General features: G+C 42.2%; 1 protein-coding gene across 10 annotated transcripts in view; it reads left to right on the plus strand.

Moving 5' to 3' along the window:
• TACC2 (transforming acidic coiled-coil containing protein 2) overlaps positions 1 to 27,362 on the plus strand; it is a 128,111-nt gene that overhangs the window by 93,758 nt on the left and 6,991 nt on the right. For 3 of the 10 annotated variants that reach the window (XM_035329400.1, XM_035329408.1, XM_035329402.1), the window contains 12 exons: positions 229 to 1,546; positions 4,481 to 4,516; positions 6,003 to 6,063; positions 7,081 to 7,288; positions 10,881 to 10,942; positions 11,763 to 11,878; positions 12,648 to 12,819; positions 13,962 to 14,102; positions 15,019 to 15,108; positions 19,909 to 20,052; positions 21,111 to 21,187; positions 25,301 to 25,344. In XM_035329400.1, coding sequence (XP_035185291.1) covers positions 229 to 1,546; positions 4,481 to 4,516; positions 6,003 to 6,063; positions 7,081 to 7,288; positions 10,881 to 10,942; positions 11,763 to 11,878; positions 12,648 to 12,819; positions 13,962 to 14,102; positions 15,019 to 15,108; positions 19,909 to 20,052; positions 21,111 to 21,187; positions 25,301 to 25,344 — 2,469 coding nt within the window. The remainder of the gene's footprint in view (positions 1 to 228; positions 1,547 to 4,480; positions 4,517 to 6,002; positions 6,064 to 7,080; positions 7,289 to 10,880; positions 10,943 to 11,762; positions 11,879 to 12,647; positions 12,820 to 13,961; positions 14,103 to 15,018; positions 15,109 to 19,908; positions 20,053 to 21,110; positions 21,188 to 25,300; positions 25,345 to 27,362) is intronic. The other 7 variants (XM_035329403.1, XM_035329404.1, XM_035329406.1 and 4 more) reach the window with 5 other exon arrangements.

The raw sequence follows: 27,362 nt of genomic DNA on the forward strand, positions 1-27,362 counted from the left end.
TGGGGAAAACAGAACTACTTTTTTTTCCTATCTGGTTCATAAATTGAAAATGTTACTTCAGTTCCTATGTCCTTCAATCATTGCTTATTCCATCTGAATGATTTTAACCCTCTCTTTATTATTTTTATTTATTTATTTTTGGATTAGTACTAGATTATAGCAAGATTACTAAGCGGCAGTTTTTTAAACCTGTTTAAAATTCACTGATTTTTCTGTTTGTTCCCACAGGATTATCTTCCGAAACTCTCCCTGTAGCTGATGTGTCCCACAGTGAATCCGTTGAAGAAAGCCCTTTCCGTCCCCCTTCCCATTCTTTTTCCACCGTCTTTGATGAGGACAAGCCGATAGCCAGCAGCGGAACGTACAACTTGGACTTTGATAACATTGAGTTGGTTGATTCTCTCCATGCCTTAGGACCGAGCTCTCCGGAATCGAAGAATCGTGACCCCAAAGCGAATGTTCGAAGAAAATCGACCGATTCAGTGCCAATTTCCAAATCGACGTTATCTCGGTCTCTTAGCTTGCAAGCTAGTGATTTTGATGGAGCGTCTTATCTTGGCAATAACGAGACGCTAGCGCCAGCAGCAGATGCATATGGTACTGGTTCAAGTAGTGCTTCCAGTACCCTTAAGCGAACAAAGAAATCCAGGCCAGCTTCCGTAAAAAAGAAGCCGTCAGCAAAAAAATCTCTCGATGCTCCGCCGGTGAAGGAAACGCCACAAGAGCCGTCTGACCTTGGCCAAGCAGCTTCTGCCCCAGGTGAGGATAAACCAACGTCTGAAGCAAAGGCTGACTCAGTAAAACCTGAATGTACTGAACCTTCTAAAATCTCTGCTGAGAAACAGGAGGCCCCGGCTGTGCCTGAGGGATCCTACCCTTTGGATCCAGACACTTTTGAAGGGATTAGTGCGTTTAGCACTGGAGGCAGCAAAGTACAAAACTCTCCCCCTGCCAGTAAGAAAACGCTACCTCTTACAACGGCACCTGAGGCTGTGGAGGTGACTCCGCCTGACACCGGAGGACAAGAGGACCCTCCGGTCAAAGGTGTTGCGGTGAGGCTGGAGTTTGATTATTCTGAAGAAAAAGGGATCGGTGAAGACCCGCAGGAGAGCACTCCTCCTAAAAAAGCAGGTAAAAAGCCTGGTGCTAAAATGCCACTACGGAGGCCAAAGACTAAAAAGTCAGTGGAAAAGCTTGATAATGTTCCCACCACACCAACCAAGACACCCACTGATCCAAATGAGATCCCTATCACAAAAGGATCTTACACTTTTGATATTGACAAGTGGGACGATCCCAATTTTAACCCATTCTCATCTAGTACAAAAATGCAAGAATCTCCCAAACTGCCTCAGCAAACGTACAGTTTCGAGCCAGACGTGTGCGAGGACTCTATTGACCCTTTCAAGTCTTCTTCTAAGATCGCCAGCTCGCCCACCAAATCTCCAGCCTCCTTTGAGATACCAGCCAGTGCCAATGAAACAAACGGGACCGATGGAGACAGCTTGAATAAACCCGCAAAAAAGAAGAAGACGCCTCTAAAGACGTAAGTTAAAGGGCTCATCTGTTTCTGGATTAGAAGCAGCAGAGTCCTACCCTTCAGCCCACTTATATCAGTTTTAGGGTTGAACATAGACGGAAAGATGCTGTTGAGTGTCGTTAACCACGCAACTGAACTCCTGCCTGTATGTGCTCTCCCTTAACCTGGTACCTCAATAGCTTGACATTTCCAGACCCAAAAGGGAGAACCAGAGAGAAATTGAGACACATGAGGCCACTGGACTGGGCATTGGGTTTTTGAAGTTTTGGGGCCCAGCGTAGCTTTGAATCTGATTAAGTCCAAATTTTCTCAAGTTTGTGCCAAGTTTTCTGTGACCTCATCTTGGAATTTGAAATTGTTTAAGCTGATTCATACCAGTAAAGATTGTTTTATGAATCACAGTTTTTGAGTGGGACATGAAATAAGGCAAGAACAAATCCCCTACTGCACACAGCAGGTTTTATCTGGTGACTTACACTATAGAAAAGAAAACACACTGAAAGGTGCGGTGTTCTAAGAAGTGAAATGGGCAGTTTTTAATAGAAGACTAAAAAACTTGAAGTTTCCTTTCTGTGAAATAGATGACAATTCTTCAGAAGGGTTGAAATCTCCTAGACTGCTACATGTTAAGAAAACATCCAGTTTTTAGGCACTTTGGGCAAACTGCAGGATAAATGTTCTAAATTGTTGTGTTTAGGTATTTGGATAGGAACCTCAGTGGCTAGTTCTGGTAATCCAATGGTTCACTTGCTGGTGTGCATGTTCTGCTGTCTTACCCTTATCTCACATTTTTTTGAGTTGGTAATCAGTAAGTTTATACCCCATTAATCTGAAATTGTTATTCTGCCTGTATCTGTAAGAAAATATCTCGCAGCATGTCCCTTTATCGTTTAAATGTCAGCTAACTAAAAATAATGCAACTAAAGATGGGTAAAAGCCAGGCATTTTGAAGATAACACAGTTAATGTAAAGCATGCAAAAAATGTCCTAGCTTGTGGAGTGAGGTGGAGATTGTTCAGTTTTCCTGAGCTGCCTGCTACCCTCCAGACATCTAGTTCACCTCCCTTGCCAAATTTGAGGAAGTGTGTGCCATTTTTAGCTTTTAGGAGCATTTCTGACTTCTGGAAGTTGCAGACTGCTGTACAGTTGAGATGTTTATTGAGGGAGGAGCCTGTTTGTTGGTTGTTTTTCTTTGGTGGGGGTGGTTTTGCTTCTTTTCGAGATATGCCTCAAATTTAGGGGGAATTAAGGTGAGAATTAAGATGGATGCTAAGCTGATGCGTTTTCGGAGCCTGAAGTCCAAACTGGTTTGGTTCAAAAGAAGAAGACTTAAAAGTCTGACAGCAGGAGAGGAACTCTTTGAGTCTTGCTTTGGAAGTCCAGAAGGAGAGAAGGGGATTTTAATATCACCAGATCCTGAAGTCTGATATTTACAGCCAGCCAGAGCCTCCTTTTATCATCCAGGAGTCATTGTGGAGCGGACGGACCCCCATTACAAACCTCATGGGTCCATCATTCTCTGTGAAAAGCAGAATCAGTTCCAGATTGTTAAGTTGGGGGCAATGTGAATTTGAAAATAGTTGTGTAAATCTTTTTTTCAGGAGGGTTACAGGATTTTTTTGCCCTTGCCTAGGACGGATTTTGCTATGTTATGTTATACACCTGCCCACTGCAGCCCCATGACCTGGTTTTGCTAATAAAGAAGAGGATCTGCACTTCTAGAAGAAAATTGGCCTAAGGCTTGCTGGGGGATGCCGTGGGAGGCAGTGGCTGTATTTGCCTCTGCCTGTCACTGGTTTCTCCACAGAAAGGGCCCTGAGCACAGCTCTTCCATGGGATCCAGGGCAGGAACTGGGGTGTTGGACCCTCGGTGGTGCTGCCTTGGTGGGACAGCAGAGAGAAGCTGGAGCAAAATGCTTTGGCTCCAAGAGGCAGAAGGGAGGGTGTTTGAGTTGGAGGTGATGCTGTGATCTACCAGGACTTCTAAAACCCTACTTAGTGGCTTTTGCCAAGTCGGGGGGGTTTAATAGCAGTATTGAGGGTTACAGAAATAAAACTCCATGGGCCAGTTTGAGAACGTTTTCCTCATACAGCCAGATATGAATTTCTAGATGAGGCCTATGAGGTGCAGAAGCCAGGCACGAGCTTAAGCCTTTGCTAAGCTTGACTACTTTGAGCCTGTGCTGTACACCGCCTTACGTCCCTCACAGTCAATAAAAATAACTGGCTGTTCGTGAATGAAACCCGAAGCAGTTGAAGGACTGACCCCCGTGTGAAAAGAGGGGATTTTTACAAAGGATGGCAGCTTGACACAAATCACCCGCTGGTCATATGCCGAAGTGCTGAGCTGTTTTAACGTAGCTCATCGTGCTCAGGTGATGCCAGACAAAGAGCAGCCGATGCCTCCCGAGTGCCTGCTGACAGCGGTGAGGCAAAGCAGGGGCCTTGTGTCGGCCTCGCTTCCCAAAGTGTTGGGCGAGAGAGCTGGAAGGTGCCACCTTCAAAGGGTGCCGGCCGTGAGGAGAGCGGTGCAGCAGCTGCCGGGCTCAGCAGCGGTGCTCATCCCCGAAGCCTAAGCGCCGTTCCAGGCGGGCTGACATCCCTTACACATCGGGTGCTGTGGTGGGAAGGCGAAAAGCAGGTGGCTGCCATCAGGGCCTGCTGATAAAAACTGAACTCAGTGGCCTCAGCTTTGAAAAAGGTGCTTTGTAAGATGAAGGCGTGTCAGAAGCATCTCACTGAATTTCAAAACATGAAAGAACTTAATATTTTTTCTCCTAAACTATTTCGCAATAAAAAGTAGCGGTTAACCTTATGCAGGTAGAAGATGTGCATGGCCGGGTTGCCTTAACACATTAACATTAACGGACTGTTTGCAGGTTTATCTTTTTTGTCAGTTCCTTCTGTCTGTCTCTCTTTTCTTTGTCTTCTTTGTCTTAGGATGGTAGAAGATGTGATGTCTGTATGTTCTCTGTTGTAAGTAATTCTAAGCTAACATTTCGAGTTTCTTCTTTGATTTATGGGCTTTTTAATTTCACTCATTTATTTTGCAGCATGATCAGTTAATCAGCATGAAGCTCTTACGCTAACCGTGTCACTTCACTGGCACATAAGAAAGCTTTTTTAAGTAAAACTGCCTGTGAATGAGCTAGAAGAATCTGGTGCCTCATTATCTGTTTGCCTGTCAAAGAGGATCCTCTTTTAAAAGCTGTGCAGATTTCCCATCCTTGAGCTAATACAGTAAAGTTTTATTTCTGCTGTTGTACAACAACATTGTACAATCACTCTTGCTTAAGTACTGCATAAAGTGTTTCTCCTTCTTAAAGGAATAAGTTATCCGAATTATTTCCAGCATCCTAACTAAATAATTAGTAGCATTGAACACCCTAATATTCAGCTGCCCGATTTATTTTCCCCTACAGATGTGGCATTGATTCACCCTCTACCAACTGAAACCCTCCATTAAAATTCCCAGCGTTGACCTTGGCACTTATTGATCAGGGATGAGCTGATGGGCAGTAATTTTTGGCACTGCATCTCAAATTCTAACATCAAATCTTTGTCAGTGAGTTAGGTGTGATATTTTCTGCCTTTTCTAGTTAGTAGCAAAAATGTGTTTGAGTAGCTGTGGTGATACACACAGCAAGAGACCAGGCAGATCATTGGTTTATGTCCCCGTTAGGAAATACTTTGAACCAACCGTGAACATAAAGGCAACATTCATAAATCTGTCACGTATTCTTCATTCTTTTTGCCTGTTTCAAATCTGGGGGATTCTGAAGGGCTGCAGCGTGTGTAGGTGTGTAGTCCCAGTTTGCATTTGAGCTGTCAGGGGAAGCAGGATTGCCATATTGGTTGGTGTGTCTGTGTTTAAGGGGAGACTGCTGGGTCTCTGAGTAAAGATGGAGCTTTGGGCTGGTGTCTTGGCAACAGCGTCGGCCTCGCTTTTTGTGTAGTTCATCCAAAGCACACCCAATTCTTTCTCATCTTAATGACTTAAGGGCTTCTTAGAGCCTGCTGATTAAATCTATCACGGTTTTAATTCTAAGGTCATTCTTGTAAAGATGTGGTTTGGGCTTGATTTTCAGGTGGGAAACTGAAGCAGGCAAGCTAAGTAGTTTGCTTGAGGCCACTGAAGATGCCTGGGGTGGAGCGGGGATTTGAATTGCCATGGAGCAGTTCTGTGAACGTCAGTACTTAGCATGGGAAAAAAAAAAAACTTTTTTTCCCTTGAATTTAGAAATATGGCAATCCTGCTTTTCTCAGCTTTTGGGGAATCAAGGCCTGTTCCAAGTGCATGACGAAAATAAGTCCCTTCAGCATGTTTCTCTGGTGCTGCTGCCTCATGGATGGGATTTTAAAGCAGAAAGGCTTACAGAGATTGTAGCTGCCTCTTGCTAAGTGTGAAATGACACGATTCTGTCTGGTATTACCATGTTAACTGTTTTAATTCTATTTTTAGTGATACTTTCAGGGTGAAAAAATCACCAAAAAGATCCCCACTGTCCGATCCTCCTTCTCAGGTAAAGTGCTGCATCATTGTGATCCGTGTAATTGTATTCCTGGAGGGGCAAATTTAATTTACTTAAATGTAGAATTTAATAATAGAAGAGTTGTTGTAAAGAATGTAAGCATATTGATGTCCAGGTGTAGCAAGTAGGCCTCTAATCATAAAGTATTAAGCCTTTAGCCTGCATATGATGTATATTATCTCCAGTACAATGCGTGTTAGTCCTGGGAACTGCAATTGGACTATCAGTGAACATGCTTTGGGAAGTCCTACATCACAACAGAGCAGCAAGATGAATAAATAGCTTTTATTGTCAGGTATCAGTCTGAAAAATGAAGCTAACGATCCAGCTTGGAAATTTATATCAGAAAGTAAGAAACTGAATGCCTAAAGCTGGTGGGCTGGAAGGAAAACAGAAATAAAACACACGGGCTGCTCTACCAGGAGCATGTGCTTGGATGGTTTTATTCCTTGTAAACAGCCAGCAGGTGGCTTTCTTGGAAGAGGAGTTAACAAAAGCTGCTCCGAGTGTAAGAGCCCAACTGCTTTGATGCGGCACGGCTCCTTCCGTGCTGCTTTCATCTTCCCCTCAGCCGTCCTCCGCTTTTATTGACGGCCCAGAAGTGAAGAAAGGGTTCCTGACCTCTCAGCCCTAGGCAGGCTTACTCATTTGAGGGAAGCCTAAAAAGTCGGTGTAGCTACTCAGGGACTTCTGTCACGGGTGATGGGTGCCACTTATGTCAAGTGCCTGGCAGATTTAAACCGTTCTGGGTTTTCTTTCTTCCTTGATATCAAGGCAGCTCTGCAACATGAGTGTTTATCATCAGAGAGTTTAGCTGTACTAGGAGGACTTGTCGCTAGTACAATTCCCAATGAAGCACTTAATATTTTCCTTTAAGGGTTTTATACAGGGCTGCAGTGAAGGGTGTGAAATTAAAAAGATGACAGTGGTCAGGCAGAGGAATTCAGAGTTGACTATTCTGCCTCTTAATGGAAGAGAAGAGCGTTAATCAGCCCTTGTTTTCTACAGGATCCCACGCCACTGCCTACTCCAGAAACACCTCCTGTCATATCCACGGTGGTTCATGCGACAGATGAGGAGAAACTGGCGTCTTCGGTGACCAGTCAGAAGTGGACCTGCATGACTGTGGACCTGAACACGGATAAGCAGGATTACCCGCAGCCATCTGATCTGTCTACGTTTGTTAATGAGACTAAATTCAGCTCTCCTACCGAGGGTATGCTTTATGCAGGGCTGTCTGCACCCAGCTAATGTTACTTTTTAGGAGCCCTAAAAAAATGATGCTCTTTGGACCAGTTTGAGGAACTCGGCAGTTATGGGGAGCTGAATAAATAACCCTATTGATCCATCCTGGGTTTTCAAGAGAGGGTAGAGAGGAAGCTCAAAGGAAAATGAAAAGGTCCTTTGGAGAAAATTGACTTTTCTTTCTTTTTTTGGTTGATTATAGATGTGCTATGTTCTTCTGTGCGTGCTACCTGCTCTCTCTGTGTCATTACAGGAGACTAGGGGCTGAAACTGCTCTTGTTTAGTGCTCTTAGATCCAGGGTCACTGTACCAGTGTTTTTGCCTGAGCCTGTCACGTGAGTGGTAGAAAATGTGCTCTGGTATTGAAGGCCCCAGGTTAAAATCCTGCTCAAAGATTGTGCATTAAGACCCTTAACATACCACCTTCCCTCCAGGCTTCTGGGATCCAGGTTTCTTTATGCACAAAGATGTCCAGGATATCCCCCGTGGAAGACGGCAGCCGTTCAGGAGCCAGAGAATAACACCTTCTATGGCAGCTTATTACGATTTTTCCTCTAGTACCTTTCTATAAGCAGCTGTAAGCTAAAGCCAGAAGTTTCTGTGAAGAGGACTGTCATTCCAGGTCTGCGAAACGTGGAAGAGAGAATTCGGCCAGTTGGAAATGTGTGTGTGGCCTTCACTGAGGTTACCAGAGGAAATACGGCTCTGCAACATCTGCTCTCAGGGCAGATTGTCAGCTTTGAGGGTGGGAGGAATGCAGGAGTTTAACTTGGCTTAAACTTTTCCTCCTTGATCAGACTTCATTATTTTTCCTGACTTTTTGACCTGAGTCCCAGGCTGCCACTAGAGCTGCTCTGTACCATTTTAGCCTGGGTCTGAGGAGTTTTTGCCTGATTAAAAACTGATAAGCTTTTAAGTCAAATGTGTCTGACACTAAAAGGCATGAATGGTCACCCTGGTTTTAATGGGACCACACATGTTCATAAGGACATGCTCATGCATTTGCACGGCCTGGACTTGTTGGAAATCTGTTGAGTCTTCTGTTCAGATAAGTAGTTCAGTCTGGGTAAATCCATTCGGTTTTACAGTCAGATGAGAAGTTTTAGATAGCAGATTCGCTTAACTTGTGTTACAAGAAATTTTTAAGACACAAATTATTTTTTAGAAAGTAACCACCAAAATCTGGGAAAAAACTAATTTTATGGAAGGAATTGGAACAAAAGAAGAGCAAGAAAGACTCTAAAGCAATCATTTGAGCTATCAAAGAGGTAGAAGAAAGTGCACAAAGCTCCTAATTAAATGCTAATTGTCTTGTCTCATGTGTGCCGCATGGTATAGTCAGTTTCAGATTACGTGCTAATTATAATCAACAATGCTTCCGCTTTTCAGATCTCTTAAAAATAATGATTTTTTCCCGTGACAGTCTTGCTCCTGCTGCTTCAAGAGCCGCATGAGTAATCCCAGTGCTGTTGTCAGTGCAGATATTTTTACCCCTCCCAGATGCTGGTGTGACTGCTGTCCTGTAACCCAACGCTGCTTTGGTTACAGCCCAGCCACCGAGTCAGCCAGGACATCCAGCTCTTGTCTGTTGCGAGCTCTGCTTATCCCTGTTGCCTTCTTTGTGTTTCGCAGACCAGAAATTAGCAGTAATTATTAGCAGAAAATTCTGATGTAATTTGTAGGAGGAGTTGGAGGACGTAGTAAGTCTGTTGTATGCGTTTATAGAAGATAATTATCTTACCTCATAGGGTATCCTGGGCATTCGTAGATTTAAATGTGCAGAGATAACTGGAGCCTAAGGTTCTGGAGGGGAGATGGTATCTTAAAAGAGATGCCTTGGAGAGGCATCTGTGAGGTGTGTAATTGTGCTGGAAACTTCTGAGACGAGCGAGATCAAACAAGCTGTGTTTAGCAAGCCGTGTTGTTCTTTTGTTCCTAGCTGAAGTATTTCCATCTGTCTTCTGCTGTCTGAAATCAGTAAGTTAAATATGTGTTGTCCCGAAAGTCAGTTGGGGTTGCAAATGCCAGGCGTGCTGCAGGCAGCTGCAGGATCAGGGCCACCTGTGCCAGCAGAGGATGGTGGTGGCATGCCTCCTGTGCAGCATGCCTCTGTGCTCACTCGTGGCTCTCTGGGGTCGTGAAGCTGCCCACAAGCACCCGTGGTGCACCTCACTGGGCTGCGTGCAGGTAAATAACATACACAAAGACAGGTTCCTCGCTTCTTCTGCGATACTACCTCCAGTCGGTTGTTACCATCTCCGTGCTTCAGGGTTGGTTTTGCTTTCACTACGTAGAGGCTTGTGCCTGGTGCCTGGAGGTTGTCCGTCTTAACCTGGCTTCTGATTGCCATTAAAACAGACGGTGCCAGGAATTTCAACCTGAGGGGCCTGCTCTTACAGCAGTGTCTTCACTGAGACATTTTACTGTTAATGTCTCCCAGAGGTCAGTTACTGCGAGGTTGTGGCTGTTCCTCCTCAGTGGTTCTTTCCCAAAATCGGTAGACTGGGGCTTCTTGTATTCCCTGGTGCTTTTTATTCAAAACAAAGCATCGCAAGTATGGTTATCTTTGGATAATATATGGATTATATATGGAGAAAAGAGGTTATCTTTGGGTTATCTTTAGGGCTGCTTTGTTTATAAAGAACCCATGTTCTAATGATGGTTACCGTTAGACTCGTGACAACAGGGTGAAATACAGAATTAGGACAAATCAATGATGCTTTTAATTTTTAAGTTAAGGTGTCACTGAACAAAGTCTGCTTTTATTTGGGTGCAGCAAGGGCCACTCTCCTGTCTAGTTTGCTGTGTTTTGTCTTCCTCTGTATCAGCTCACTACTTGGTGACCACGGATTGAAGGGAAATGGTGGTTATTCCCTCTAGTGCAATTAGGAGATTAGAAGTGCAGCAGCAGTAAAGATTTGCATTTTTATTAGGGTTTAGATTTAGGGTTCTTTGTAAACCTTCCTGCCTCAGGCTTTTCCTCCGTAACTTAAACACAAAAGCAGCCAAGTAAACTGGGCCGTTGTCTCACCTCTTGTTCACTGAGCATGCAGGTATTTTACACATCTTTTTATCTCAAGTGATACCACAGTTGTCCTTCTTAATTAAGAACTGTATGATATACACTAAGAAACAGAAGTGATTTTACTTTACAACAGCTTGTTTTTTCTGTACGTCACAGGAAACTGGAATCAGCATTACAAATAATTGAAAAATGTGTTTTCTGTGATAAGATAACACAATAGGGGAAAGTTATCTGCTCGGGAAGTGCTCTGAAACTTTGTTAATATTCTGAGCTCTGAGGCAGAATCTTGGGCAAGCTGATAAAGCAGAATTTTTTCAGGCAACTCCATTTGCCTGATATGTGTCATAGATTGATTGCTGAAAATCAGTGCAAGTACATCTGCTTTCTCTCTGTATATTCTATTTTTAATATCTCATAGAAAAGTATCAGATTAAAATTTCAGAATGGGAATGGCCCTCGTAAATGAGAGTTCTCATTTACTTACGCAAAAATTAATTCATGGCATGTATTTAATGGCTCTTTTTTGTTTCTGTTACAGAATTGGAATATGGCAACTCATACGAAATAGAATATATGGAGAAAATTGGCTCCTCTGTGCCTGTAAGTTCTCACTTCCATTTCCATTCATTTGCATTCCCTTGTCATAACCCACCATCCTGATAATGCCATCAACCTCACTACCCCTTAAATTAATTATAATGTGCCTGAAGCAGATTTACAAACCCAGCTCCTTTAAATTGGCAAAACTGGGGTAAATTGCATGTGCTTTGTTGGCCTATATCTTGTAGAGCTTGTTCCATTTTATTATTTAATTTTTAAGCTAGTATCATAGTAGTTCTTTTTTTTTGGAGATTAAAAGCAACGCGGTAGTCCCAGCAGTGTAGAGTACAGAGCTACACCAGCTACTGAGCTATTTTAAGAAGCTGAGAGTAAAACTTTTGAGAAGATGGAGGGAATCCTGACAGAATTCAGAATGAAGGTGAAATATGGAATGCAGTATTATATATTATCAGTTGTTTGGCCTTCCATTTAATTCATGCATTTGATAACTTGAATAGATTCAGTGGGGGGATATCCACAGGGGACTAAAAAAAAAAATCAAATGTGTATGTCAGGTGCATAAACTGATGAGAAAAGTATTGATTTCAATGAATATTTTGGTAACTGTCAGTCAACAGGTGCCTCCTGCCTACTGAACTCCAAAGTGGGAGAGGAAGAACCGTTATAAAGAATGAACTGTTTAGGTTACGTTCTGTAATGGCTTCTTCCTTACAGGGATCATCTCTATCAGTTAGCATGGGCTGGATTACAGTCCTATATTGTTAGCTGCTTGTCAAGTCATTTGGTCACTTAAAGCAGTGAATTAACTTAATTGGGAGTGGCTGAATTGGTTAATGAGTCTTTCTTTTCCTGTTGGCAGCAGGATGACAGCACCCCGAAGAAACAATCTTTGTACCTAATGTTTGATGCACAGCAAGAGAGCCCAGTCAAATCGCCTCCTGTCAGACTGTCTGATTCCACGACGCCGTGCTCAGGGTATGTCACCACAAACAAATTCAGCAATGGAAAAGGGTGTCAGGGAACTGAGTTGCCATCCTAGCACGCATGCAGGCAGTTCTTCCTCTCTCTGCTTCTGTGTTGCTGAGTTGTTTGTTTATAAATAGATTCCCATCTGTGTACACATATGATAGAGAACAGAGGGCAAAGGTACAGAAGTTGTGCAATGGGAAGGATTAAGGACATGTATTTCTTCTTCATATTCTTACCAAATAGAATTATAGTGGCAACTGTTCCACTAGGCTATGGCTTCCTTCTTACATTTTTACTCTCAGATAATGAGGTCGTTTTCATTTCAATCTAAAAATCATCTAATTGCAACTTGTCACTTGGACTTGCCTAGCTATAGGTTCTAAACAATGAGTCTAGTTCACCAGAACAGGATGTGTGGGTTGTGTTTGCTTTCCAAAAATTTTGCTCTTTAAGGACATCTGTTCTTATGAAAAATTGTTTCTTGGGAGAGATTTAGGTCACAATGAGAAAGGGGTAAAAAAGGCAAGTGAGAAATATTTAAGGAATGTGAGTAACCTTTCTGATGGAACTGGGTTTGTTTAGATGGCTCCAGTGTGCTGCTTTATAGGATATTGCAAAGTGTTATGAGATATAATGGGAGAAAGATGAGTTGAAAGAATATTTATGTTTACACACATGAAATTACCAAAGAGGACTTATTTAGGTGTTACCAGAAGCAGAATAGTGTGAAGGCCTTGTGCTCCATCCTGAAAGCTTGTACATAATCCCTTTCCAGGTCAAGTTTTGAAGACCCTGAAGCCCAACAATCCTCTGGAATAAAAATACAACATCCAGCTTCCCGAGTCCTAACTGCGAGCCAAGAGGCACACTTACAGTCCCCAGACATGTCAAAACAGAAAGACTTGGAGCCCATGACCCTAGGAACAACTCCAGAGGTTATTGAAATAGTAAGTAATTTACTTTAAGAGCTTGGGAATCATTCTCCAGCAGAAAATTAATGTCATACAAGAGGCAGAACATGTGGATCTTGCAAGCAGAGTGAAAACTCAGCCTAATGCTTAAAGATCTTAATAACAGCTTGTGGTAGGACCTAAATGAAGGAGATAGTTTGGAACTGATGGAATGCGTAAGAAGTTTCCCATAGCTTAAATGCTCTTCTGATCGGTTATCCCAAGCTGACATTTTGAAGTGCTTTTTTATTATACAGGTTTTTTTACACTGTACTTTAACCTGATATATACAGATATATTTTATACATAAAAGGGGTGTTTTAAAACAAACATAGAGACATGGTTTGTTCTGTTGTATGTGGTGTAAGATTTCAAAATTACAAAATGACCTGTTGGACAAAACAGGTGGCCTTTCACATTTTCTTGTAAACTGTTAATTGTGTTGTTATGTGATGCTGATAATTTAAAATTCACCTTTTTTTGACCCTGAGAACTCAGCCCAGCTTCCAGTTAAATCACTTTTTTCAGTGGCTTATTTGGGTTGGATTTTAATTCCTAGTGGCCTCTTCCTTTCTTGAGCCTGCAGTGCATACAGACTTTAGAGCGCTGTCTCAGGTTCAAGAAGGTTTCTTTAAGGCTTCCACTTTCCAGAAGAACTTGTTTCATATATGCCTACAGCACTAGACTTGTTAAGTTATATGACAACATGTGATTTACTGAAGAGCAGAATGAGAATAAGCTCACCTTAATTTTACGCATAATTTATACTGTTTAACAATGCTGTTGATACAGCGTTGCAAAGCATTTTAATTAGCTTGAAGAGTTTTCTTATTGTATGGAGCCTTGGGTGCTCAGGTCTGAGAGGTCTAGCTTATGTCCTAATTCATTTTAGCCTCATATTATGTCTTTATCCTGGTCATTTTATAACTGTGAACATAACTTAGGTATAGCTTAGTAAATTAGGAAGAATTATTCTTGATGTTTATCTGTTACACCTATGAACTGTGTATTGAGAAAGAAAATCTTCTGTGAGGTATGAAATTAGTAGGAATCAATGATTTGCAGACCTGTCTGTTGTTTTCAGCCTGAATTACTTGGGCAATCTCCATTATTTATTCAATATCCTTCTTACCCCCCAGACATCTCCTGAAGACTCCTTTGTCTCTGCTGATGCTCTTCTCAACAGGATATCTAAGAAAACCTCAATATGTGATCAGCCTGAATATCTAGATCCTGACTTAGCAGAAAAGAACCCACCAGTATTTGCTCAGAAACTTCAGGTTTGTAGCAGCCATATAGATGTCACTCTTTCCTGAGTTTAAAAGTTTGTCTTTACATGGGCAGAGAATGCTTTACCTTGTCGGAAAGGGGTGGGAGGTAACTTGGAGTGGAGGTGGAAAGGAAGGAAAACAATGATTTAATTCTTCCCAAAGTAACTTTGGCCTTTCAGGAACCGAAGGAACAGAAAGATTTTACTTTAATTCATATAATACATAAAATTGAACTTAAGTTTCCTTGACGGTTTCAGCTATCCCATACCACTGATGTTTATATATTTTGCAGTAGTCTTTATGAAGCAGCTGTAAAACCCTAACCCTATAAAGCATGAACACAGGACTCTTGTGGAGAGTTATCTTGACACCTGACCTTAATAGGTCTGAATGCATTTTCAGAGATGAAGATCTGAATACTGCTGGAATGAAAATGATGATTTGTTGTTCTAGTAATCTATCTAATGCAGAATTTGGCATGGTTTCTTTTAGGGAAAGCAAATCCATCTGCAGAGCAGTTCTGTGTGTCAGGACATATTTTGTAGAATATTCACAGTGAAATTTCAAAATGGCAAAGGTTGAATTGAAAGTGGCAGCTGGCATAAATTCACATTAAATGAGAATGAAAGGGGAGAAGTCTGTGAAAAACAGCTTTAACTGCAGAAAACATTTATTTTTACCCAAAGCGTTATCCATACTTACCCCCTAATAAAAATTGCCTGTATGGCTCTCTCAAAACTAACCACAGACAGGCATTTTGTACCAATGTTCCGGACGTGAAGGGAATATGGGACATGTTTGTCACCCAGGAATTATCAGAATTCTACATTAAAATATAACATTCAATTTTTTAATGTGTTCAACATTTTTGCTGTGTTCTGAATACATTTCTTTTGTGGATTGCTCGTAACCAAACACTTGACAGGAGGAGTTAGAGTTTGCTGCAATGAGGATAGAAGCACTGAAGTTAGCCAGGCAGATTACCCTGTCTTCTTTCCGCTCCTTAGATGCCGAGGTATCTGTTTTGTGTCTGCCGTGTGTGTGTTGTGTGCTCAGACTAAGACAGTGCTGCTTTTACTTTAACAAGGTAACTAAGGCTCTCAGAGTGCAGTGCAAAGCTGGGCGCACCAAAGCGTGACACAGAAGAGCATGCTGAAAGCAGTACCACGCACAGAAATGCTGTCACCTGCTCCACCTGTGGAGTACTGCTACAGCCGAATTAACAAAAGCTAAGGCAATAAATAGGTACACACGCATCCCAGGGTTCAGAGGTGAGAAGTTCAGTCAACCCTGCCTTCAGGCTTCTGAAGAATGGGACTGCAGCAGGTCTGGAAGGGCTGTTCCTGAGGAAGAAGGCCTCCCTAACACAGTTTGTCTTTATTCATGAAGATCTCGAGCTTTTTTTCTCATTGCCACTTGTATGGCATGCTGGCTAGTGCCTCCTCAGAGTGGTGCTGTGCACGGCTCTAGGGATGCATGTGGTCCTCACTGGGTTTGCACAGGGACATTCCCACAGCCCTGTCTCAGCCCAGTCACAGGATTTGTTGTAGCTGAATAATATGGATGTCATGCTAGGCTGGGAAGGACTTTTGTCCCCAGGTAGCTTTACTGTTCTGGTGAGAGGATGCTGATGTTAAATTAGCCTGTGATGGCAAACCTTGTGACCTACAGTGACTGATGGCCTGGATTACATATAATAGGATCCAGCAGACAACTGCAGCGACTTAAGTTCTGATACTACCTGGCAGGCTTCCCGTCTGGTTGGCTGGCCAGTTCTTTCCTTCGCGTTGTATAACTACATTTAGCATTTGCTAAGCCATTGCCGGGTGGCTAACAAGCACAAACAGTCCTCCTTACTCCTCCTGTGGTCATTTTTCTGTAGGTGCAACTTGAACAGAGCCACTTGGGTTTGTGTCAGCCACTCTGCAGGTGCGGAGGTGGTGTAGAGTTGGGTGTTGAAATAAGTAAAGGAGAGAAACTGAAAGGCAAGGCATAGGGACAAATGGGATTAGAGTATCAACACTTTGGGATGCTCTCCTGGTAGTAAGAGAGGTTTATTTCCTTCAGACAAGTATACCATTTTTTTCTAGTAAAACCACATGCAGAGAACTTACACCTGGATTTTACTTGCTTTTCAATAGAGTTGCAAGCATAAACAGGGCTCGTTACACTTCCATTGCCCTGTGTGCACATGCATCAATTAGTTAAAAGATTAGATCATTTGATATGCACCCAGACAGTGTGTGAGTGCCTTAGAGGGTAAGCTAATTTTCAGCAGGGCTAAATACATATTTCCCTAAACAGTATGATAAAAAACTGCTTAACATTTTCATTGCCGTGCCTTTCTTCGTTTTCTTGCACTTTGACCTTCTTGAAGCAAGATAACTGCAGCTGGTTAATCAATATGCATTTATTCCCATGCTGGTCAGATATCTGGTTTCTGTAAAAGGTGCTGGAAGAGAAGGGGAAGTGCACTGCGCTCTCAAATATTTACACTAAGATCGCAGTGACCTACATTTAGTAGTAATTCCCTGCAGACTCTAATCTTTCTGCGTGAGGTTTGGTGACTTATAAATCCCTATGCTTATTATTATCCCAATTAACTGCTTACCATCTTGGCAGTTAGGCATTGAACTGAAAGCACTGACTGTCATCCTTTTGGCTTATTTTATTTTCTGATGATAGGAATATTTGGAGGTAGAAAATATCAACTAGGGAATTGGACATCAGTTTGGAGCTGTGTAAAATTGGCTTTTGAGGTAAAACCACAAAGACCAGTACAGGATGCTCTGACAGAGGGTTTGTTATGTTCCTGCCAAAGAGAGAAGCCAGCAGCCCAGCTGGGACCTGTGTGAAGTATTTCCAAAGTCAGGACAATACTCGTGGGACCAGTAACCGCCAGCATTTCAACTAACTGCTTAAGTTCTAAGAACTTTTGTAGTTGTTTTAGGGAAATTTTAAAGTTTTCTAGCATGTCATTGATATTATTCGTTTGTACAATTTACTCAAATGCAAGAGAAAATTAGAAAAAAACTTATCAGTGGGTTGTTGAGTCCAATACACAAAAATGCATAAGTATGTATTAAATGCTTTAAATGTTCTTTTTTCCTTAAAAATCTTCATCATGTTGGCAGTTACTTTGACACATTTTTGTATGAGCTTAAGGAAATTTGTGTTTCCTGTGCCACAATGAGTATTTTCCAGCAATCTCTTCATGAGATCCAGCAAATTACGTGGCAGGAGGCTTTTGAAATATGATATATACAGTTCAATAGATTGATCTTCAGGATGGCCTTTCTTTGGAGGGCAGCTTTGATGATCTAATAGCTCTTTTTCATCTCTCAGTTTTTCTTGCTTCATGTTTGAGGAGGAAATTAAGTACATTTTTTTTTGAAGCTAGAATACAGAATTTAAACAGCAGTAGTCTTATTTATTGCCTGTTTTACCTTTACTGAGATCTGTGGACAGCACCATGTGTTTTTGTATATATGCATATACGCAGATGCCTGAGTTTGTGTCCCAGATGTATTTTTTCCTGCATAGTTGTAGCATACTGGGAGATAATTTCAAGAATACAGGCTCTGTAACTTCGGTAGATCTTGTGCTGAGGTAGGAAAATCCCCTGGAACTGAGGTTGCACCTCCTTGTTGTGTTGGAATTGATTATTTGTGCGTTTGTGGTTAAATGCTACAAAAAGAGATGAATGGCCTGCACTAAATACTAGAAGTACTGAGTCAAATGACCCCTGTGTTTAAAAATGAACAAAAGCACAGAGCAAATTAGTGAGACTCCTATATAAGCAAACATGCAGCATGGTGTTTTGAAGTACTGTTTAGCTTACTAGTGCTCTAATTGAATTTTCTTGTCTGGCCTTTTAACATTGCTGATGTGGTATCCTCATGTTGCCCACAGATGTGGAATCCATAACATCCGTTCCTGTGTTTTCCTAGAATGAGCAGTGCGTGTAATTTTTAAGGCAGCTTCTTCAGTAAGGTGTGATGTGAGAGTTCAGAAAGGATTGCAAAACCTTTCTGAGGATATGCAAGAAATGCTGTGAGCAACTGAAGGATTTATGGAATAGCATCTGACAAAATTACCTTCAACTGCATTGATACAAAGCATGTGCTGCTGCTATAAATGAGATCTGTTTGTGTGTGCCTTGTGGGGAGGAGGGCTGAGCCTTGATTCACGCATTAGTTAACTCACTTTCACGTTCCTGTGCTTCAAGCAGCTACAACTCTCCTGTTTTATTAATAGAAATAGTAATAAAAACACTTTTTAACGATAAAATATTTTTATCTTTATAGATATATATAATTATTAAAAATATCTACACACTAAGTGCAAGAGCTACATGGCAGGCCCTGTTTCTCCATAGATAAGCCTTATCTTGCCCTTTTGTTAGTGCTAAGCAACCATAAAATCCTGCTAACTCGGGCTGGCCCCAGAAATCTGACTTTATGCAATGCTCTGACTAATAGGGAAGGAGTCACAAGGCTGTGGGTGAGCAGGGGACCCACTCCTGGGTCTCTGAGTGAACAATAAAACGAGTGGCAAAGCCTTGGCCCAGCGGGCTTCAAGGTTGCCTCCTCAGACACAGGCTGTGGCCTCTCCTCCTCCTTCCCCCATAATTCCGATTCCTTGGTGAGTTTCATGCCTATTTGAGAGAGGAGAACATTAAATCCCAGCAACAGGGATACGGTCACCTCCACCCCAAAATTATTCTGTGCCCCCCAGCAGCTGAAGGGAGGACATTTTGTTTCCCAGTCAGCCCAAGGCAGGGCCCAGCCGGGCCATCAGCACGGCCAGTTAGCTGCTTGATCACAACGTGGGAAGCATAGGGAGGGGACAGAGGGACATAAAAAGCTGTGGTGGTGCCTCTGATACAGAGGGTCTGCTCTGAGGGAAGTGCTGTAGGGGAAGAAGTTCAGGGGAGAGGCGTTATGCTACGGAGTGCTTACAAGGAGACTGCTGTTGCTCCAGCAGCAAAGCGTACACATCCAGACCGTCGGTCTGCTGCACATGGTGTCTCAAGATGTGTGCTTTTTGTTTAGCACGTTCCTAGCTGTCTTTTATAAACTTCTTGGTTTTAATGCACTGTAACTTGAATTGTTTATATGTGGAGTGTTTGCGAGATGACGCATCTTAGTTTCCCGTAACTCTTTTGCTCTCTTCCTCATTTCACATGCTACTCTCCATCTGAGTCAGTGTGGACCAACGACATGAGCAAGAGCAGCAGCTGCAAATAAAACCTCATTTAACATACTAATCGCATGCTTAAATACCAGCAGGGCAACAACATCACCTCTATATTCACAGTTCTTATGAAAGAGTACGTTATGATAGGTAACGGTATACTGCCATGGCAGAACTAGGAAGGTGGGACATCCACTTTCTTCTGATTTTTTGATCTCATCTATTTTTATGGAAGCATATTTCCCTGTAATGAGCTCTCTGCCTCCAATTCTAGTTTCCTGTGCTGATGTGCATTTCTTGTGGATGTTTTCATGAAATCTCTGCATCAGAAGGTAGTAAATTGTCTAAAATAAAACCTTAAAATATTGGGGACAAAGTGCTATCTTTATTTTCTCCCAGTAAGAGTTATATGGCCCTTCGGATGCTTACCATGGATTTTAAATGTTTATTTTATCGTTGCTAAATGGAAATTTCCTTGTCAGTGTTACTGCTGTTATAATTTAGTAGTGCACCGGCTTTTAGTCCTAGCTCAGGATCCTGGTGCCTAGCACCCAGAAAACATTAGCTAAACACATATTTAATGGTTCGTTTCTTTGTATTTAAAAAAACAAACACACAGAGAGAACCTGCTATCCCAGCAGATGTTTCCATCTCTAAAAGTGCGCTGTACTCCCGGATCGGCACCTCAGATGCAGAAAGCACCACAAGTCTTCTCTACCCCCAGCAAGACTTAGACTCTGCACTACGACTGGCCAGAGCAGAGGTAATTTTTCAGAATTTAGAAAAGGAAATATGTGTCCCTTGTGGTTTACTTTTCTCTTTCATATTTTCTCCCAAATTTTTCATATTATGGTAACTTTTACTATTCTTGAGACTATTCTTAGCCACGCTACAGCTATACATGCTAGAGGCTACCAAAGCAAATGGCACTACACTGTAAGTTTACTTTTTTTGATGTAAATGAAAATCAGATGTTATATGAGAAAGAATCTTTATTGCTTTTAACTGTATTCTGTGTCTCTTTACATTGGTATATAATTTTATAAAAATTGTTAGATGCTGGAAACAGGAATCATAAGTATTTTTCAAAGATACATGAAAAAATTAGTCTGGCTAGTACCAGAATAGAGTAGAATACTTTCAGGTAGAAGGGACCTACAAAAATCATCCAGTTCAACTGTTCAGGGCTGACACCAAATTAAAACATATCATTAAGAGCATTATCTAAGTGCCTCCTAAACACCAACAGGTACGGGGTGTCAACCACCCTCTCTATGAAGCCCGTTGCAGTGTCTAACAATTAGAAAAAATGGTACAGTCCCGTGTTCCAAATTTTATGATAGAGTGTGTGAACAAAAGCAGCACGAAGGAACGCAGTCCTTTGAGCATAAAATTTAATGGACAGTCAGCCCTAAACATGCATGCAGATGCTGTAGAGCCCCCTTAGAGAACAAATCATGGGACCATATTCCAAAGCCATGTACAAAACTATTTCAGGTCTCCGAATCAGACATTGTATAGAGTAATGTAGTATTTCTTGAAAAGTGTCCTTGTTAGGATCAGGGGTGAAACATGAGACAACATTGTGTCTACTTCACTAAGTTAGTTTTTTGAAATGAGTATGATTTCACATCCGAACTTTTTGAATTGTATCTTAAAGTCTGTAAAAGAAAAAATCATTGGGGATGCTTATATTTCAACCCATTATACATTTGAAAAGTATACCTCTGTTAATTAGAATTGGATATAAATTCATAGATTGCACACTTATTTAATTTCTTCTTTAATGGATCACTTGTTTTTGCTTTTCCTTTGTTTAAGATTGTGGCCAAGGAAAGAGAAGTATCTGAGTGGAAAGAGAAATATGAAGAAAGCAGAAGAGAAGTGATGGAAATGAGGTGGGTTATTAACTTGTCACTAACCACACTGACAGTCTGCTTTCAGACTGTGGATAGTACATAATTCTTTTGGTTAGCTGAAATTGTTCGGTTATGTTTAACTGCAGACTCTAGATTTATCCTAAACTGATATTTTTTGCCATGCGTGGTGGGCACCGTTGTTCAAGGTAGTCATTGAAGACTTATATGCTGCTAATCTCATTTACATCCTCAGAATACTGAGATAATGGGTCTTAATCTAATGTAATCTTAATGTAAAGAAAGAATTTTCTGCAGTTTGTGCTGCTCACCACCCCTGTGAATTCTCACATGGATTGCATTGTGGCGTTTCTCTTGCCTGACTGAATTAGTCTGCCTGCAGTGCTGGCAGAGACGTGCACATGCTGATTTAAAATTCACTTTCCACAAATAGTTTTGGCAACAGAAAAGAGCATGCGAAGGTTTGAATATAGGTATGAGTAGTAGAGGCTCCCTTCAGGAGATTATTGTAAAGTTTCTTTAACATTAAAAAAAATAAAATAAAATTCAGCTGGCAGTAGAAGAACATTCCTTGGAGAGGAACCACTCTGAGTGTTGACCTTCGAGAAAATTCAACGTGCTTTTCTTTGAACTGAGCTACACTTTTAATTATCACGCACTCTAAGCTTGATTTCAGTGTTTATCTTGGATTTTGCTGCTCCATTTGAGAGCTGAGAGAAGGATCCTGAGCTTTTCAGGTCTTTCTAGTTATATCTGTAGTTCTAATGCATTTTATTTCTCCTTGCAGACCTGTCTCTGTTACATTAAATACTTGTATACTGGAACATAGCAGGTTTGACCTTCCTTCCCAGCCCAGGTCCCTGTCATTTGCAAAGGTGACGACAAAGTCACTGTAGTAGAGGAGGTGAAGGGTGTTGCTCAAAGACTCATTTTTGCTTCCGATTTAGTAAGTTGAAAGTTTCAGCCATTCTGTGTGTGTGGCTTTTTTTTAACAGTGATGATGTCATAAGAGCAACATACAGATAAGTTTGACCTGCTCATCAATCTGAGAAAGTCATCAATTTTAAAAGAGACTTTGTAGAAGTATTTTATGGAGTCTATTACTCTCTACTATCAAACAGACAGAGACCATTCTCAACCTCCATGCCCTTAACTCATAAATGAAAGAGAACTGACAGATTATTTCAACATCCGTCTTTTGAGTGGTAATTTCTGCGGTCAATTCAGAAACTGACTTTTCTTCAAAATCACTTTTCTAGTGCCAACGTCTTTGCAAAGTTAAAAGTCCAGGTGGCTTAAAACTAAGGCCAGTGAACTGTGTCAGGGGATGACCTGCACATGCAATTCCTGCTGGCATCCCAGAAAACTGTACTTAGGTAGTAGGAGTAATAGGGGGTTGTGGTGCAGAAGTCAACAAACGCTAGCAGGGATGCCAGGAGTCACACGTGGCAGATCTGAGTAGAGGAGTGCAGGGCTTAGAGCCAAAGCATCTTAAGAGAGGCATCTGCAAAAGGCAAGGGCAGCCACTTGATTTCTTTGAGAGGAACCATCTCCCAGCACCCTGCTGAGTTCTCTCACCTCCTGCTCTCTGCTTGGGAAAGGAACCAAAACCCTGGCACAGCTCTTTTAGTGCATAATGAGGCAAAATGGAAAGGAGCCACTGCAAGAAGTCAAATCTAAGAAGCAACACATGGAATGAAAAAAAAACCCTAGCAACTGTGTAAAGAATGACTCAGAGTTCAGCACACACTCTACTGTGGTACTTTGTTTCCTGGGAAGTGCCTGGGTGCACATGCCTGCCAGCTGCAAACAAGCACTGGCAGAGGTTGCTTATTCCTTAATGAAAGGAGAGCAGGGATGATGCAGAGCAGCTGACACACTGTAGATCTATACCTTCGTGTTCCTCACAGGAGTTTGCTTCTGCTGTGTTTGTGTCCTCAATAAAATTTGATTAAAAAAAAAAAAAAAAGACACCTTATGTAAGCCAAATTTCCCACAGACACATCCCTGCCGTACATGGGGAAAAGGTCTGGCCAAAACTGTCACCAAATGATGAACTGTGCATGTGTGCCCAAAGAAAGATTTCACTTGGAAGATTAGATGTTAAATCAGTCCATGTGTGGTAAATTAGGGATGCGGTAATTATATGTGACATAATTATAAGCAAGGAATGAAGGGAAAGTTGGGGATTATCTGGCAGTGCAAGCATAAAAGCATCGCTTACCCCAAAAGGAGAAGCAATGCTCCTTTATGCAGGCCCTGCATGCTCTGCCTGGAATATCCTGAGACCAGCTAGGTTACCAGAAAAATGTCAGGCTGGAGGAAATACAACTCCAAAGAACTGGAGCCAAGATGAGAAAGTACAATAAAGCAACATTTGTCAAACAGATATCTAATGATGGGCCATACCATAATCCAAGGGTACATCCAGAGGCAGGCCTCGTTTGGAGGTCTAATTGATCATGCCTGGGTGTGGGAAGTCAAGCAGGTGACCTCTGGAGAGGTAGCCCTGGATTTCTGTGTTTTTATGACTTAGGAAATTGCAGAAATTCAATAGTAGACTGAAAGGCCTAAAATCCTAGAAGTTAAGCCCATGTGGCATCTCAAGGGAGGGCTAACATGCACCATCACAAAGGAATGCAATGGCCAGCATCCTTGGGTTCCCTTCCATAATGTGGTCTTTCTGTAGGCTGCTTGACTAAAAAAAGCCCTTTGACATGAATCTGGAACAAGCCCAGATTTACCTCTTTATCCAAACTGAATATTATTAAAATCACTGTGGCACTGCAGTACCCACATTTATTGAACAGCTGCTACGTTATTTGTAAGGGTGGGTAATGCACAGAATGTGGTGCGTGCTTGAACTAGCCTAAGCTGCTGGAAGTAAGAAATAGATCACGTTCTTTCACTTCATTGCCAAATTCCACAGTGGAGCCCAGGCTGGGAGGTGTAGGACTGTAACAGCCTTTAATGCTGTATTCATTGCCTTGAGTCCTTGGCTCGTTTTTCTAGGATGATAAAGCTTCCCAAAGGGGATCGGTATTACAAGGACATGACATGGCTCTAACATCCTGACTGCTTACAGCAGGTTTTTGAGGTAGTCTTCCTTGGATGTGAAAGCGATCCCGGTGTCTGGGGTCTGCTTCCGAGGCAGATTTCCCACAGGCAGTACTGGAGTTGCTGCGTTTGGTTTTGGGGAGCTCCACAGCTCTCTCCTTTCCTTATTGACTTCTGTCCTGGGATTTTCCTGCATCCTTGCTGTAACCTCACCGACCGCAGCAGAGTGAGCTAAAATGGGGCACGTGAAGGCAAGCTAAGACTTGACAAAATATGTATTCAAATACCAGCGGGCTGTTCTGAATATCCACTTCAGATGAAGTGTGCAGTAATTTTGTTTTTCATAGGCAGTCCTGTGTGGCTCACAAATCAAAGCACTGATCAAGCTAGTCTCATTTTATTAGCTTTATTTGGCTCTGGCAGGGGATGGATCATCTTTCTAAATCACATTTAATCTGCTTATTTTGGCTAACCTCTTTTCAGGAAGGAAACTCAAAGCCTACCGTGAGTATGTAAAGTAAAATGGTCTTAAAAGTAATATTTTACCCCCTCTGTTTCAAAACAGATTTGTGAAATAGGGCATGATGGAATTTGTGCTCCGTAAGTGAATGTTTTAGTCATTTTCTCTTAAGTGCTAGTGGATCGGTTCTTCGCATTTAGAGAGTAAAGATTAGATACGTTTTGGAGGCGGGCCAGCTGTACTCCCCTTAGGTTTACTTGCCTACCAGTGATAACTTCTCTTCATGTTTACATTAAAATAAGCAAACAGAATAAAGAGGGGATGGAAGAAAGAAATCAATGCGTTTATGTTTAAATCAGGACTGGTAATGTACTTTGGGCATGTTTCAAGTAACAGTTTGTTTCAAAGCAATTCCTTTTCCCTCCCTGTAAAGGAGCAACGTTTAAGCTGTCAGTTTTATTTGTTACGCAGGTAATAAAGAGCTAATAATAGTGTGGTGTGGGATCTCTATCCTGTTTTTAATACCCGAGTTCAGTCACTGAGTAGCATTATTTTCTACATAAGTATTAGCAATGATGATGTTTGCTAAAAGTTGTTTGTTTTTGTTCCCCTTATAGGAAAATAGTTTCAGAATATGAGAAGACGATTGCTCAGATGATAGGTAGGTATTTCTATCGTGAAAAGATGCTTTCCTGCACTCTGACTTTCTGAAGAGAGCATAAAAACATTTGTCTGTAGGCTTCGTTTTGATGCTAGCTATACTTGCTGATGCTGCTGGGAGTTGGGATGCATCCGAGGACATCGGTGCGTGTTGCTGGGTTGTGATGAAAAGCCAGAGCTTCGTTTCACAGAAAGCAGGCCCCGAGGCAGTGCAGGTAGTACAGCAAGGTCAGGGCTTTTTGTTCCGCATCGAAGCGAGCTGTCCCACAGGAAGCATGTTCAGACGCTTTGCCCAGAACTCACGGGTGTCTCTGAATGACCTAAAAACCCGTTAGTCATCTGCTCACAGCTGTCTAACAGGAGATACCAAACTTAGCTCTTGACAACAACGGGGATTATCTGTGGTAAGTGCATTGGTCAGACCAAAACCTAGATTAACTTCAATCCCAGCTGAGAGATTGTGAGTGGTCAATCCACCTCCCCAGTTACTTACTGACATAAAGGCCTCCTCTAAGATCTGTATTGTGGCAGAGTTTGCCTCACAGTAATTAGAAAATACCTTTGTTATCAGAATGCCCCACGAGTGAATAACTCAATAGCATTTCAAAACCCGCAGGACTCTTGCACTTCCTTGGCACGGGAGGCCTGGCCCCCAGGGTGCGATGTTAAAACCTCCTCAGCAGGTTTCCAAAGCTCTTTTCCTGCTCTCACTAAACAAAGCACCAGTGCCTTGTGCTGTCCCGTATGGACTCAGCTCAGTAAGTGCCCAGGGCTGCACGGGGCCGTGGGTTCTCCATGGCCAAGTGCCCGGGGACGAGCAGGAGAAGAAGCGGTGGCTGATGAGAAGCGGCACCGTGCTCACCTGGGGTAAAGCACTGGGAAACATCATTAACAGCACGGGGAGCAGCCTAGCAGTTAATCGTGGGGTGTGAGACACAGGAGAAAGGCTCATCTAGGTACCGATAGCCACGAGCAGGGAGAGTGTTGTGCATCCAGCATATTCGCACCGGCTAATAACAAATCAAAAGAAATTACTGCTCCCCTGGGAGAGCCCTCAGAGAGAGCACAGCGTGCCAGGGACACAAAGGGCAACTGTGCGTCTTGCAACAAAGGATTTTTACACAGAAGGACTTCTGTCACAGCTATTGACTTATCAAATGTATGTCGCCTTGTCCCTTTTCAAACTGGCAGTCCCGTGGTCGGTGCTGTGTGACCCCCAGTTTTTGCATTTCTTCTGTTTTTTAGCGTTTGGGGATGGGGAGTAGTTCAGCTGCCTGGCGCTTTTGCTGCTTTTCTACATTTTATAGCCCCTGGGAGACAGCCCAGCCTCCTATCATGTAAAGAGAAAAAAGGGTCTAGAAATATTTGTTTCCTTGCTTCATTCCCTAGTGTTGTGCCTCCAATGCCTTTTGTATGTGAACCTGAACGAATTTGCCTGCTTTCTGGCATAACGTCTGTCGTTCTCATCATGCAAGCGTTAAAATAGGAGTGACCAAAGTATGCCAAGAATTTGATTCCCTTTGTTTTGCACTGAATGTACTCCGGTATTTCATGTGCAGTCATTTACCAAACGTGGCAAAGAATCGGGGTCAGGGTCCCCAGAATGTAATTTTGTTCTTCTTTCTAACACTGCAGAAACTGTGTCCTGTTCCGTGTGTTCTTCGGCTGCAAAGTGATTGTTTTTCAGTACCGCAGAGTTTCACCCGGATGTTTTCAGTGTGCAGGCAGAAAAACACTGTCCTGTATCTGCCCTGTGCATAGCTCCCCAGGAGCAGCGCAGGGAGCTCTGCAGCTTCACCAGGCTGTACGGACAGACACAGGACCTGCCCTTTTTTCTCGAGCATCTGCATGTCATTTTAACAGATTTTTTGTTCTGATTTTCAAATTCTTCTCTAAAAAGGGGATTTTAAAAAAATCAATCAAGTTTTGAGTCTGTAGTGCAATGAGAAGGTACAGAATAGGGATCCTAAGGTAAAGGCACAACCATGACACGCATAGCGCATGCCACAATTGCCAACT

The sequence above is a fragment of the Oxyura jamaicensis genome, chromosome 6 (assembly GCF_011077185.1).
Source record: "Oxyura jamaicensis isolate SHBP4307 breed ruddy duck chromosome 6, BPBGC_Ojam_1.0, whole genome shotgun sequence".
In the NCBI taxonomy this organism is placed as follows: domain Eukaryota; kingdom Metazoa; phylum Chordata; class Aves; order Anseriformes; family Anatidae; genus Oxyura; species Oxyura jamaicensis.